The sequence below is a fragment of the Camellia sinensis genome, chromosome 14, assembly GCF_055761805.1.
Source record: "Camellia sinensis isolate YWXY chromosome 14, ASM5576180v1, whole genome shotgun sequence".
Taxonomy (NCBI): domain Eukaryota; kingdom Viridiplantae; phylum Streptophyta; class Magnoliopsida; order Ericales; family Theaceae; genus Camellia; species Camellia sinensis.
In genome coordinates this window covers 19,438,138-19,452,500 of record NC_138974.1, presented here as the reverse complement: position 1 = coordinate 19,452,500, position 14,363 = coordinate 19,438,138, and the positions used below count along the sequence as shown (strand labels likewise).

Sequence of the window (14,363 nt, the reverse complement as noted above, 5' to 3'; positions counted from 1 at the left end):
TAACAATCAAACTTCTGCCACAATGCTTCACATACTGAAACTGAAAAAGGAAAATATATCCAGCAGTTATAGCATATGAGGCCAAAGAAGACAATTATAAACTAATCATATGCAAGTACATCCATAGAAAGTATAAGATATATTGATATTAACTTTCATGAAAGTATTGATAGTTTAGCATTGACACAGGGGAATGCAAAAGGGAAAATTGCAAATCAGTGGTAACTTCATAAAAGATTTACAAATTCATGGAAAATTTTACAGCTTTAATTATTAAAGTTGGTTAAGTTTACCACTGATTTGAAATTATTTTTTCAAACATGCACTGATATGTAATTTTCCCAATGAAAAGAGGAGGAAAAATAAATTAGGTCCACAAATAAGATGAACTTTACAAGGTACATATTCAATAATTTTGTAATAGTTCTATATTTCACACAGTTAATAGGAATCTACTATTTTACCTACGAGTCATCTGCTGGTCATAAATAAGATGTCCATGAGTCACTTAGTGTTAAAACCTATCACCTACTTCACCCACTTAAACCTACTCCACTAAACCTAACCCACTACACCACTACCACCTCACCTACTCCACTAAACCTAACCCACTACACCACTACCACCTCCACTTCACCTACTCCTCACCTACTACACTCACCCTCTCCTATATAATGAGCCACTCACCATTTGTAATATCAATAAACATACATCAATCAATAATATCAATCAATACATAATTCATTCTCTTTGTATCTCTTTCTATCAATTTATTTTACATGGTATCAGAGCGAAGTTAAGAACTTAGTATTTTTCGCTTCACCGGCGGGCGGCAACCTCGCCTTGGCCGCCCGCCGGACCTCAACCTAGTCCGCTAAAATTCTCTACACATACCTTCACTCTTCTTCACCACCTCGCCGAAGCAAACCCAAAATCCCTCTGGGACATTTCGTCGAACACCATGTCTGCAACAATGATGGATCAAAACACACATTCCGCAGCATATTATTACACCATGGCAACTGCTCTATCAAGATTCTTCTCTCTCTGGCGGTGTAACGTGTACACTAGAAACAAGAATCTATGCCTCGGTGGCTGGAACCTGGTCAGGCATCTCACCCCTTAATTCATTCTCGCTAAAAAGATCCTCCTGAATGGGTACATCTTTTAGCTGCTGGGATGATATAACATTTGCAATGGCTCTTCTAGCTGCCGATGCCTGATCATCATCAACCACCTTGTCGTCTTCTACAACAGATTCTTTGGGTACCACAGATAAGTCATCTCCTTCCCGTGGGGGAGGAACAAAGAAGGGTATCTTACCCCTCTGCCAATCATGGAGGACCATCTTTGCTGCAGTCATCAAGTGCTCCCTCTGCCAATCATGGAGGACCATCTTTGCTGTAGTCATCAAGTCAGGTTCACCACCCCTTAACAGTTTGCCTGATAATTTACATAGCTGAACAAGAAAGTCATTGTCATCCTCCCACTCCTTTATCTTATATGCCCTTTCCAAGTGCTCCCTTTTCACACGTTTATCACTGCTCACCCCATGTGATCCACTCTACCACAAACAAATAAAATAAATAAATCAATCAGCAAATGCATTGCACCTCCTCGGGCCACCCAATTCCCTATTCTTATTATATATATACTTTTCCCTTTTCACATATTTTCCACCCATTTTACTTTTCTTCTTTTACTTCTTTATTTTTTCTTTTCTATATCTGCTCACTCTCTCTCCTCACTTTGCATCCACCGCCCAAACTTTTTTTATTATACAGCTTAATTGGTGCACTCCTTGTTCCCCACTTTCTTTCTTTTATATATATATTATATTAAAAAAAAAAAAATACCATATTGATTTCCAATATATTTTTCTTATTTCTTTCTTTATTTTTCTTTCACATTATTTTTAATCTTTTTCCAATTCCATTCATACCATATCGTTTTGCACAACAAACCATATTTTATTCATCTCATGGATCAACCCCGATCACAATTTTACACCAAAAAAAAAAAAAAAAAAAACACCACCAAAAGCTTTGTTTTCTTTTCTGCAGCCGGCCACCCACCGACCTCACTTCTTCGCCTGTTCCGCCGGTCTCTTCTTCTTGCCTCCGTCCTGGGCGGCCCTTGCCGGTGTTGCCTCCGTGTTTCCCACTCCACTGGGCACGATCACTACTCCCTGCTCCTCCACTGCAGCATATGGCGGCCCTCCAAATCGGAACATCACGGTGGCCTTCCGCTTCAGCTCCTTGTTTTCTGTCTTTAGCACACTTATCTCTGCTCGCGCATTCTTATACATGCGTTGGAGCAGAGCCAGCTGGGAGTTTAACTGTTGCACCTCATTTGTCCTGCTCTGCAGCCGGTGCGACAAGTTTGTGACCGCAGTCATGGTTTCCACACATGACTTCAGAGTATACTGATTGGCCTCAATATCAGTTTGCACCGCCATTTTTTGCTCCACCGACCGCATCGGCAAGTTCAACGGAGCAAAACCAGAGGTGTTTGGTTGAGGTTCACTGGCCACCGCACCAGTTATTTCTCTTGTGGACTCGTTCAGTTCTGGAAAGAGCGTGAGCAGACCACGGGACGAGGAGGCCATGTTCTGGGTAGCTGGACGGGAAGAAGAGGCCATGTTGCTGAGTGTTTCAGAGACGGGTTGGTTACCGAGTATTACAGAGTTTCTCTCTCAGCAAAGGAAGAGTTTTTTCAGAGGATTTTCAGAAATTTTTTGTCTGCCTCAGCCTCAGCATCAACCTTGGTTAAATAGCCAAGGCAGCCACGCGCATCATGCGCCGCTCGGCGCTCGACGCCAACCTGGACACACCTTTTTATGGCACGCCTTTTGATGAATTGGGCACGCCTTTTGATGGCACGCTTTTTGATAGATTGGGCACACCTTTTGAGGGTGCGACTTTTTTAAGGGTCCGACAAGACTCTGTAAACTGTCCCGACATTGATTCCGGTTAGCTCCTTCATGGGTCCGACAAGACTCTGTAAACTGTCCCGACATTGATTCTGGTTAGCCCCTTTATGGGTCCGACAAGACTCAGTAAACTGTCCCGACATTGATTCTGGTTAGTTTCTACAAGGGTCCAGCAAGACTCCGTAAACTGTCACAACAACTGTCACCACATTGTCTGCTACAACGGTCCGACATGACCCCATAAACTGTCTTGTACATCGGTCTGACACCGCCATCCAGTGTCCTCTACACCGTTATGACACCACCATACAGTGTCCTCTACAACATTATGACACCCCCATACAGTGTCCTCTACAACGTTATGACACCACCATACAGTGTCCTCTACAACGTTATGACACCACCATCCAGTGTCTCCTATCCTCTTTTATTTTTATGTATTTTCTTGTTTTGTAACTCTCTCCAAACTCAAGTTGGTTAGTTCCTATCCCCCTTGAGTTTGCGGGGGGCTGTTAAAACCTATCAATTACTTCACCCACTTAAACCTACTCCACTAAACCTAACCCACTACACCACTACCACCTCACCTACTCCACTAAACCTAACCCACTACACCACTACCACCTCCACTTCACCTACTCCTCACCTACTACACTCACCCTCTCCTATATAATGAGCCACTCACCATTTGTAATATCAATAAACATACATCAATCAATAATATCAATCAATACATAATTCATTCTCTCTGTATCTCTTTCTATCAATTTATTTTACACTTAGGTTCAACTCGCAGCCACCAATCAGATCAATTTTACATTCTCCACACAGTGATGGAGCTCTTTCTGCACATTTAAACTGGAGGGCCGGTAAACAGTGCAATCCTATATGATTACATACCATGATAGTGGCCCCAGTCATCGTTATTAGAATCTTGAGATTCACGATTCGATACGAGTTTCAACAAAAACGATTTGCTTCATGTTGTTGAGTTTTAAATTGAATGAATCATACGATTCAATTGCATTCACTACGATTCAATGTGATTCAATTCTGTTTGCATAACGTATCATAATGCCATTGTTTTTGCAATATAAAAAAAGAAACCAATTAATTGTATTGATTGATGTTAGGGTGTGGAATCTGGGTTCTTCAGGTGTCTTTTCATGTAAATCTTTCTTTGATAAGCTCATTGATAATCCTTCTATTTCCTTATTTCCTTATCATAAGAAAATTTGAAAAGTGGATGTCCCTCATAAAGTAAAGTTTTTCATGTGGTCTTCGACTCAAAAGGGTGTAACAACTAATGATATTTTCCAAAGGAGAAGGCCTAATTACTCTCTTTGTCCTCAATGGTGTGTGATGTGCAAGAGGAACTTGGAGGAAGCGGATCATCTATTTCTTCATTGCCCGATGGCTCGTGTATTATGGCAGCGGTTATTCAGCTTATGTGATGAGCAGTGGGTTGCTCCGCAGGACTGTATTCAGATGCTTCTTATTCGGTTTATAGGGTTTGGGAGAACCAAGAGAGCCAAAACAATGTGGACATGTATTGTTTTTGCTATTTTTTGGGCTATATGGTTGGAGAGAAATGCTAGAATCTTTGATGACAAGAAAGCAAGTATAGAGGCTTTGTGGGATAGGGTGAATTATTTGGTGTCTTTTTGGGCCTTTGTATCCCCTCCTTTTAAAGGAGTTCCCTTGTTTTTGGTCTCTAGGGCTTGGGCCGATGTTTGCCTTCCCTAGGGCTATGACTTTTTTGTTTTTGTTTCACTCTTTTTCTTTCTTTCCTTGTATAAGGACTTCTTGTCCTTTTTCTCTTTTTATTTTTAATAAAATTTTGTTGTTGCTCTTTCAAAAAAAAAAAAATTGTATTGATTGATGTGATTTTATAAGTACATATACATATATACAATTTATGTATTGATATTAATTTCATTTAAAGGCTGTGTATTTTTATATGTCTATACATATATAAAACTATAAATTTATATTATGCTAAATAAAGTGAATCTTACAATTCACGATTCACGCTTCGATTCACGATTTGACAACAATGGCCCTAATAGACTTATCACCAAATATATACATATATATGCACATATATGATAGTGGTCCCAATAGTGTCCTCTTATATAACCATTCAAAAATCCAAGCTTAGATCCTTATATTTTTAGAAATTCAATTAGAACACTAGAAGTAGAATACTTCTAAGCAGAGAAGCTCGAGTCTTCCAAGACATTCCCTATGTTTACATGAACTTGGATACATGTACCAAGCAAAGGTGAATGTCAACAGTGTTGGACTTCCCTCAACCCAAATCATAGGGTATGTTTAACACTTGTCACATTTGATGATACCATGTAAATTGCTAGAAACATGTGAAGTGTATAGCTAACCCAATAACAAAAGTTTCATGACGGGATTTGAATCTTGCTTCAAGTTAATTTTTAAATCAAGAGTTGTGTCATGAATCAAAATCCTAATTTTTTGAATTGTGAATAGAACAAAATTGAATCGAGATTTGTTAAGATTCAATACCAAAAAAAAATTGATGTTAAACAATAGTATATTTGAAAAAACTGAAATAAATTAATTTAGACACATGTCATAAAATAGTTCTTCTATAAGGACATGATTACACTATCTGATTGGGAAGACACTGTTTTCATAGTAAGAGATGTGGATCTAAATCCCACCAACCAAAAAATTATTCAAAATCCACAGTATAATCTTTGTTAACCTTCAAAAAGTGGAACTAGGAACACTAACAACCTGTATAGAGTATAATAAGAAGAAAGAATTAAGTGAAATCCTTTATCTTAAAACCTAAAACACTTTAAACGGAGCGAATACCTATTGTTCCAAAAAAATATTGTAGAACCATTGGGTTTGATTGACCTAACCAATGTAATATTAAATCATATTTATTTCAATTAAATAGCAATAGATAATTCATGGATGCAAGTTACTTTAACTTTAATCATCCTTAGAAGATGTATTACGACATTTTGTTGAAATAAATTTAAAACAAAATAAAGAGTAAGAATATGTTGGCTAGGTCTAACAAAATTTGATTGGATCTTATTAAAAACCCTCTTATAACTAAAATAACAATAAATCATGAGTAGGAATTAGTTATTTTCATACTAAACACTTTTAGAAGTTGAATTATGTGCTTTTTATTATAAAAATAAATAAATAAATGCAAAGAAAGGGTCAGAATCTATTGAAAACAATAGTTTCAATAATTGAATGAATCGTAAAAAGTGAATCGAATCGTAAATCAATTGTGAATCATGCTATTCACCATAGATTCTATCCCAAAATAGATTTACCTATAGATTTGTATCAATCTACACATGAATTGCGGATCGAATCGAGAATCAAATAACGAATCATAAGATTCACTGAGAACAACTCAGAACAGATCATTTAGATGCATTGGATTACATATGATATCATCATGTATGAATCACTATTATGGTAAACTTCAGTTCCCCAATACTTTCCCTTATCATAAGTTGCACTAGTGTCGCTTGATCTCATGGCCTACTAACATCATACATTCTTTGGCATTTCATCCTCTCTCTCTCTCTCTCTCTCACACACACACACACACACACAAAAAAACACACAATTAAACCTATACAAAAATTATCACACACGTACACAATTAAACCTACAAAAAAATTATCACATTGGATCATCACGGTCAAAAAGCACTAAAAACCTATCAGATTGAAATAAGGGTGATAAAATGCTCAATAAACAGTAGGATGCCATAGAAGATTCTAACTGTTGTGGACCTATGTTAGTTAGCTTGAAATTATTTGTCTTGTTTAGATTTGCTGACATAATTTGGTAAAAAACCAATTTAAATGGGAATTCCATTGAGATTTAGGCCCCATTTGGGGACTTACTTTTTTAGCTAATTAGCCAAAAAGTTACTAAATTAGCCAAAAAGCCAACAACTCATACCAAAAAGTCAAAGATTCTCTTTTCTCTCTACTTTTTGCACATCTTTTCGTAATTAGCCAAAAAGTCATCCCAAACATACAAGTTTTTTTTACCTACCTTTTTAGCCAAATAGCCAAAAAGTTACTAAATTAGCCTGTTCCCAAACGAGGCCTTAGATGATTGGCTATGACTAAAGCAATTTGAGGGGGACATGGTGACAAATATATATTAAGGCCTCGTTTGGGAACAGGCTAATTTAGTAACTTTTTGGCTATTTGGCTAAAAAGGTAGGTAAAAAAAACTTGTATGTTTGGGATGACTTTTTGACTAATTACGAAAAGATGTGCAAAAAGTAGAGAGAAAAGAGAATCTTTGACTTTTTGGTATGGGTTGTTGGCTTTTTGGCTAATTTAGTAACTTTTTGACTAATTGGCTAAAATAGCCTCTTGCCAAACGAGACCTAAGTTTATATACATGAAAACAAATAACAAGTTAAAAACCTGTTCATTTTTGCATCAAAAATATATTTACATTTCATTATATCAAAACATAAGAAATCATTTTCCACATTTTATTCGTTAAACAAAGTGCAAATAGAATGTCTTAATCTCTGTTTAAAAAAGTGAAAAATAAGAACTTCTTGGCCTGAAAAGGAGAAAAAAATAATAGGCATAAAGCCCCAAAATTTTAATTATAATCATTGGCCCTCAAATTATTTTCTTCAAAATTGCCCCAAGACCCACATGGTATAAGGTTATTCTAATAATATTGCCCAAAAGACCCATAATTTTAATAATTGGAACTAGTTATTTCTTAAATATTCTAGGACTTTGTTGGCGTGTGCCTTAGGTCACATGTTAAGAAGTTTAAAAAGATTGTATATTTTGAATGGAAGTGCATGCAATGCAATAAAGAATGTAAAATCTTTTCAAGTCATTTAACTTGTGCCCTAAGGGAACAAGTTAACAAGACCCATTATTTCTAATAAATTCACATCATATCATGATAGCAGTGGTATAATTTGGCTAAAAAAAAGGGTCCATGATCCCTTAAGAGAGTTCATAGCATGCCATCTTCTTAGTAAAGCTAAATTTTGATACACGATGTCAACTTACATATGGAGATAGCCTAGAGAGAGAGAGAGAGAGTGAGAATATAACTTCTCATTTCTCAGAATCTTCTTCACTACAGTTTTCTTAATGTGCAACGTCAAGGGGTTGGCTTGGTGGTTAAGGCTTGGGCCCTGGGAATGTGCTCCCTAGAAGGTCTCAGGTTCAAAACCTTCTATAAACAATTTCTCGGGGCCAATCCATACCGGGTTTTGCCCTAGCTTTAATTGGAACCCCGCAAGTGGATGGTGGAATTCGTTCCCTGAATTCATCAACCCAATGGACCAGATATTGAGTTATCAAAAAAAAAAAAAAAACGGTTTTCTTGAATTGCAACTTTCTCTGTTCATCCATATGCCTTCATTTCAGCCAAAAGAATAAGAAGAGTGGGAAGCTAAGAAATCCACCTATTGCTCTAATCTTGCATGAGAGACTGCACCATTACCTAATTTTATCTAATTTAAAGTTCCTATTGATGTTTCTAGGTTTTACAAGCCCTTTAAAAAAACAAAAAGTAATTTAACTTAAAAGTAGCTCAAATTTAAAACAAACATGGCAGAAAATAAAATAATTTCTACCATATTTAGTGGATGTTTGGGAAGTGAGTTTTTATGTAGGTTTTTTTAGTTGTAGGATATTATTGGAGAAAAAAAATTTTGTGTTTGGGAAGATAGTTGGATTTTTTTGTGGTTAGATATGATATTTGTGAGAGAAAAAGTGAAATGATTATGGGATTAGATGTGATATTTTGTTTGGATGGGTTTTTTTTATTTTGCAAGAAGTTTGTCTTTTTGAGAAAAAAATAAAAAAACACCCAAGTTCAAGACTTCCCAAACACCACCTTAGTTTGAGCCAAATAGGGTACGCCCTACTTTCTAAAATTGGAAAGCAAAACTAAGAGTCACTTGAGCATGAAGATCCAATTCATTATCCCTCATGATTAATTAGAAAAGAGAGAAGATATCATATACACTTCTCCCATTCAAAATCACTAACTTAACTTTGGGTATTTTTTTATTATTGCTAATTAAACAACTTTTGGCATCCAGATTTTCCACTGACTTGTAGCACAAAACTTGGATACTCCCATCACACCATGTGTCATTGCTTATGTGTCCAAACCAATGGGTAGCGGAAAATCTGACAGTTCGAAAGTAGATTGGGAGACTAGGGATGACCCACTTAGTGTGAATTGCAGTTTCCCATTTTCCGGGGACCGCCGCCTAGGCACCACATGGTACTCCAAGATTATCTAATAATTTTCCCAAAACTTCAAGAGACTAAACTAGGATAAAAGATGCATACTTACAGAAGCAGAAATGCTAAGCTTTGCAAATTACACACACACACACACACAGAGATCAATTACAAGCTTATAGAATGCAACACCAATATAAAAATCCCCAAAACCAAAGAGACTCAATTGTAGAGTTTATAGAATCAAAAATCAGAGCAAAACTTCCTAAACACCAAAGAAAATAAAATTGGGGGAATTACAAACACACAGACTACAAATGAAATTTCAATTTCATTTGAGACCCAATTGTGTTTGTGTGTATACCTTCTTTCTGACTGCAGAGGAGTTAGAAGAGAGAGAAGAGATGGAGATGGGAAGAAGCTTGGAGAGCAAAGTCTGGAGCTTGGAATCGTCACAGAGTGCCAATCGAGTCAGCATCCGATCCAGCATTTCTTCCATATCTGCATCCGATTTCTCAGTGACCATAGGAACCTGACCTGACGACGATGATTCCGCCATTTTTGTGCTTTTTTTTTTATCTTCAGACGAAACAGAGACCGCCAAGAGAAGGCGTTGTGAGCAAGTCTTCTTGCTTCGGCAATGACCGCAATTTGCAAGTGTGTTTAAAAGGTTTGTGAACCGATTCTATTTTAACCCAAAATATGTGTTAGCCTAATCTCCAAATATAATTTAGGCTAAAAGTTTGACATCCTTTGGAAAAGTTAAAATGTCACTATCCTATTTAAGTCATATTATATTATTTAAGTCACATTATTTTTTTATCACATCATTTTAAATCTAACTTATACTTCATAAAAAATTAAAAAGTACATTTATTTAGAAAATTCTAAACAACTACTAATAAATATAATATATATTGACTTTTAAAATATATATATTTTTTCATGATATACCTTAATTAATTATTTCGATTTAAATTTTTGTATCTTCTATTCAAATTTTTGTATCTTTTTTTCTAAGAGATTAAAGTTATTTTTTTTTTCTTCTTCTTCTTCACTCCAATCCTCTCTATCAAAACTCACCATCATTGTCAACATCATTGTTTTTTATTATTTTGTAACCGTAACCCTAGAAGAAAGTTTGAACAAAATTAAATAATGAATGATAGTAATAATTAAAATAATTTTTGAAAGCAACCCATCAAAAAGGAGGTAAGTATTCATATAAAGAGGTTTCACAATTTTTATAGAGTATCATCAATTATTTCCTATATTATTTTTTGACAAAAATTAAAGCATACAACAATTAAATTAATAATAAGATATTATTGGAATTGTTTTTATTTTATCATTTAAATAGTGCATTATTTGAGAACTACTCTTTCTTGTTAGTGTCGGATACTTATATACTTATAAGTTTGGTTTTTACTTTTCAACGAGCATTCTTGTGGATAATTTATAATGTAAAAGTTTTTTTCTGTATTAAAAAGTTTTATAATGCTTATCTAAAAGTTTGGTTTTTTTTTTTTTTTTTTTTGTATTTATAATGCTTATGTGCTTATAAGTTTGGGGGGGTTTTTTTTTTCTATATTTGAGAATTATTTTCTGTATTGAAAAGATTTGAAATAATTTAGTTTTTTTTTAATTTGTTTATTATTTATTATTTGGGTTTACCTTGAGAGTAATTTGAAAAAAATAATAGGGTGTAATGAGAGTAAAATAAAATTTTAAATAATTAAATAGAGTGTCCTTAGAGCATCTCTAACGGTTCATCTAATGTTTCATCAAATTTGAGTCAAAAAATAACCATTTCCTCAATTTGATACTTCATGCTCCAACGGTTCATCAAATTCTGTATCAAATCCTGTGGGTCGACTTCTGTATCAAATCCTGTGGGTCGACTGGTTGGTCGACCGATAACTATAAATATATATATATATTTTTTTTTTTGCTTGCAGGTGGGTGACTCTTGTGGACATAATTTACAAATTTGTGGAATTATGGAAATTCATCAATTGTTTTGTTTGCAGGTGGGTGACTCTTCAGGTGGGAATATGGAAATTCCGCTGTTTTGTCTTCATCCTTCCCAATTCATCCAAAGACTCTGAATCCATACGCTGTTTTGTTTGCAGGTGGGTGACCGGTTGGTCGACCGGCCGGTCGACCGGGTAGGCAAAAATATTTATTTATTTATTTTTTTTACCTATTTGAACCTTTTTTGACCGGTTTGAACCTACCTAATTTAAAGGAAACCGGGCGACCGGTTGGTCAACCGACCGGGCAACCGGTTGGTTGACCGGTGTACCACTTTCAACGGTCAGTAACAGTGATTTGGTAAAATCTGTGTCTTGATCTCAGTTTGATGTCTTGTTTGCTAAATTCTCATTTTGGTATGACTTTGGTGCAACCGTTGGAGCGTGAAAAAGTGGGTTTTTCATCAAAATTTAAATCTGATGCTGGGTTTGGTTCACCGTTGGAGATAGTCTTAGAAATTGGAAATACTTAATGATTTTTTGGTGTAAATAGAATCTCCCATTTCTTAACCATCAACTAGGGTGCAACTCGGCCTGCTTCGAGTGTGTTGGGAGGTTTGTCTAAACCCAATCTAAGTTGTATCGAGAGTTACTCAAGCTTGTCCAAGTTCAAATTATAATCAGAGATTGTCTATCCAACTTCAATCGAAATTAAACTCAAATTGTTTGAGGTGCTTGAATTGCACATAAAGTCTCGTTTGGGAACAAACTATTTTATTAATTTTTTTACTTTTTACGAAAAAAATATGTAGAAAAGTATAAAATGATATGACAATTTATAGTGATTTTTTGACTTTTTAACTAAAATAGTTACTCCCCAAATGAGGCCTAAATTTCAATTTTTTTTAGTATAGTTAAGTTAATTAATTTGTTAAAATTAGATTACTTACAATTTTTTTAGTCTATAAAATCATTAATAACATCAAAATAAATCATATGTATATATATATATATATATTATAAAAAGTAATATTTTTCTCATGCTTAAATAACACATTATAAGAATTTATTTATTTTTTAAGAGAGCCACGTCAGCATGTACCATCAAATATTTTTTGAAAAAAAAAATAACAGGTGCATTATATGGATCAATTGCTAGTAAATAGATAATGTAAGAGAGATGTCATTGTGATGCTCTTCATAATTTATGAGTGATAAAAAATAAATAAGTAAAATTTTGTATTGTGTTACTTATGTATATAATATATATACAGGCTAATTTAGTAACTTTTTGGCTATTTGGCTAAAAAGGTAAGTAAAAAAAACTTGTATGTTTGGGATGACTTTTTGGCTAATTACGAAAAGATGTGCAAAAAGTAGAGAGAAAAGAAAATCTTTGACTTTTTGGTATGGGTTGTTGGCTTTTTGGCTTAGTAACTTTTTAGCTAATTGGCTAAAATAGCCTCTTGCCAAACGAGGCCTTAATATGATCTAACAATCTAAATTATTTTAATATCATTTAATGGCTAATAATTTATATATATATTCAATATTTTTATATATTTATATATATAATGCAGGTTTCAGATTGTTTGATATCTTTGCCCAAACTTGACCAAATTTAATTCGGACTTTTGAATTTTTGCTCAAACCCGTACTGAATTTAAAAATATTTTGACCAAACCCTAAAAAATTTCGAGCTGGACTCAAGTTGCTCGGGTTAAGTCTGCCCAAATTGCTCTAAATTCATCAATTCTCACGGTTATATCAAAGTCATAGCATAACGGTTCATATCTTCTCAAGTCATATCAAAATCATATTAATAGGTATCATGTCATTAATCCATCACCATATTCCAAAGAAATTATAGTTCAAATTGTACACAATAGTTCCATATCACAATCAATTACAGTATGTTCCCGTGTCCGTTCATTCTAGCATAGTTCAAAAGGTTATGCATAATAGTTCATATGAAATTGTGTTAAGTACGGTGTAAAGGACTAATCTAGTAAATTCTCGTTGTTTACAAGTCCCAACAATTTCCATAGTATGGGTGATTTGTCAAGTTCACAAAGTTTCAAAGCATCACACATATAATTTACATTAGGTAGTAAGCCTTCAAGATAGTCAATAACTAGAGTTCATAATTCTAATAATTCAATTAGTTCAATCAACACGCATCAATAATTTATCTTATGCAGCAAATTACACGAATTCCCAAATCTATTTTCACACAAACATTTTGTATATAATAAAGGCAATACTTGTGTCAGTTGTCTCAGTATTCTGAGCATTTTCTAAAACAAAGGTATAAATCCTTCCTTGTCTAAGATTACTCCCCTCTTGCATATAAATTGCATTTGTCCTTGGTGCCATTGCTAATCCAACCCCACTAGCAACAGGTCTATTATCGTTTAGGTGAGCTTGTGGACAAGATTTAGCCAAGTGTCCTTTTTTTCCGCATCTGTAACAGGCTCCAAATAGGCGGCGACGAATGCCCCAATGTTTTTTTCCACATTCTTTATACGTAGGTACATCATTGTTCCCATTGTTTCCCCAGCTTATATTGCCAAAAGTTCTTGGATTTGTTTTTTCATTTACAAAGGTCATTGAAGCATTAGTCTTTTCAACTTTTGGTTTCTATTGTTTCTTATTTTCCCATTCAGTTGATGATGTTGACTTTGATATTTTCAAGGTTGCTATGTTTGCCTCAGACATTAAGGCCCTATCAAGAACGTCCACGTGCTTTGTCAATTTCAAAATATTTACACGGTCACGCACATCAATATCTAATCTGCCCTCAAATTTTCTTGCCCTTTTATAATCAGTGTCTATCATATGGGGTGCGTATTAGGCTAGTTCAATAAATATTGCCTCATATTCAGCCATATTCACGTCACTTTGCTTAAGTTGTTCAAACTCGGATACTTTCCTATCTCAGATGCATTGGAGAAAATATTTTTCATAGAAAAGTTCTTTGAATCTGTCCCATGTCATACTTTCATTATCATTTTGTACTAACATCCACTATCTCCTGGCTTCTTCTTTAAGTATAAATGTTACTAACAAAACTTTCTATACCTCAGTACACAAAAATACTTCAAATATTTTCTCAGTTTCAAAAACCCAAGCCTCGGCTTTAAGTGGTTCAATACCCCATAGAAATTCTGGTGGCTTTATCTTACTGTATTT

General features: G+C 34.7%; 1 protein-coding gene across 1 annotated transcript in view; it reads right to left on the bottom strand.

Moving 5' to 3' along the window:
* Nucleotides 1-9,895, bottom strand: part of LOC114322390 (uncharacterized) — a 94,252-nt gene extending 84,357 nt beyond the window's left edge. The window contains exon 1 of the mRNA XM_082906174.1: nt 9,563-9,895. Coding sequence (XP_082762300.1) covers nt 9,563-9,757 — 195 coding nt within the window. The 5' untranslated portion in view covers nt 9,758-9,895. The remainder of the gene's footprint in view (nt 1-9,562) is intronic.
* Nucleotides 9,896-14,363: the final 4,468 nt, after the last annotated feature.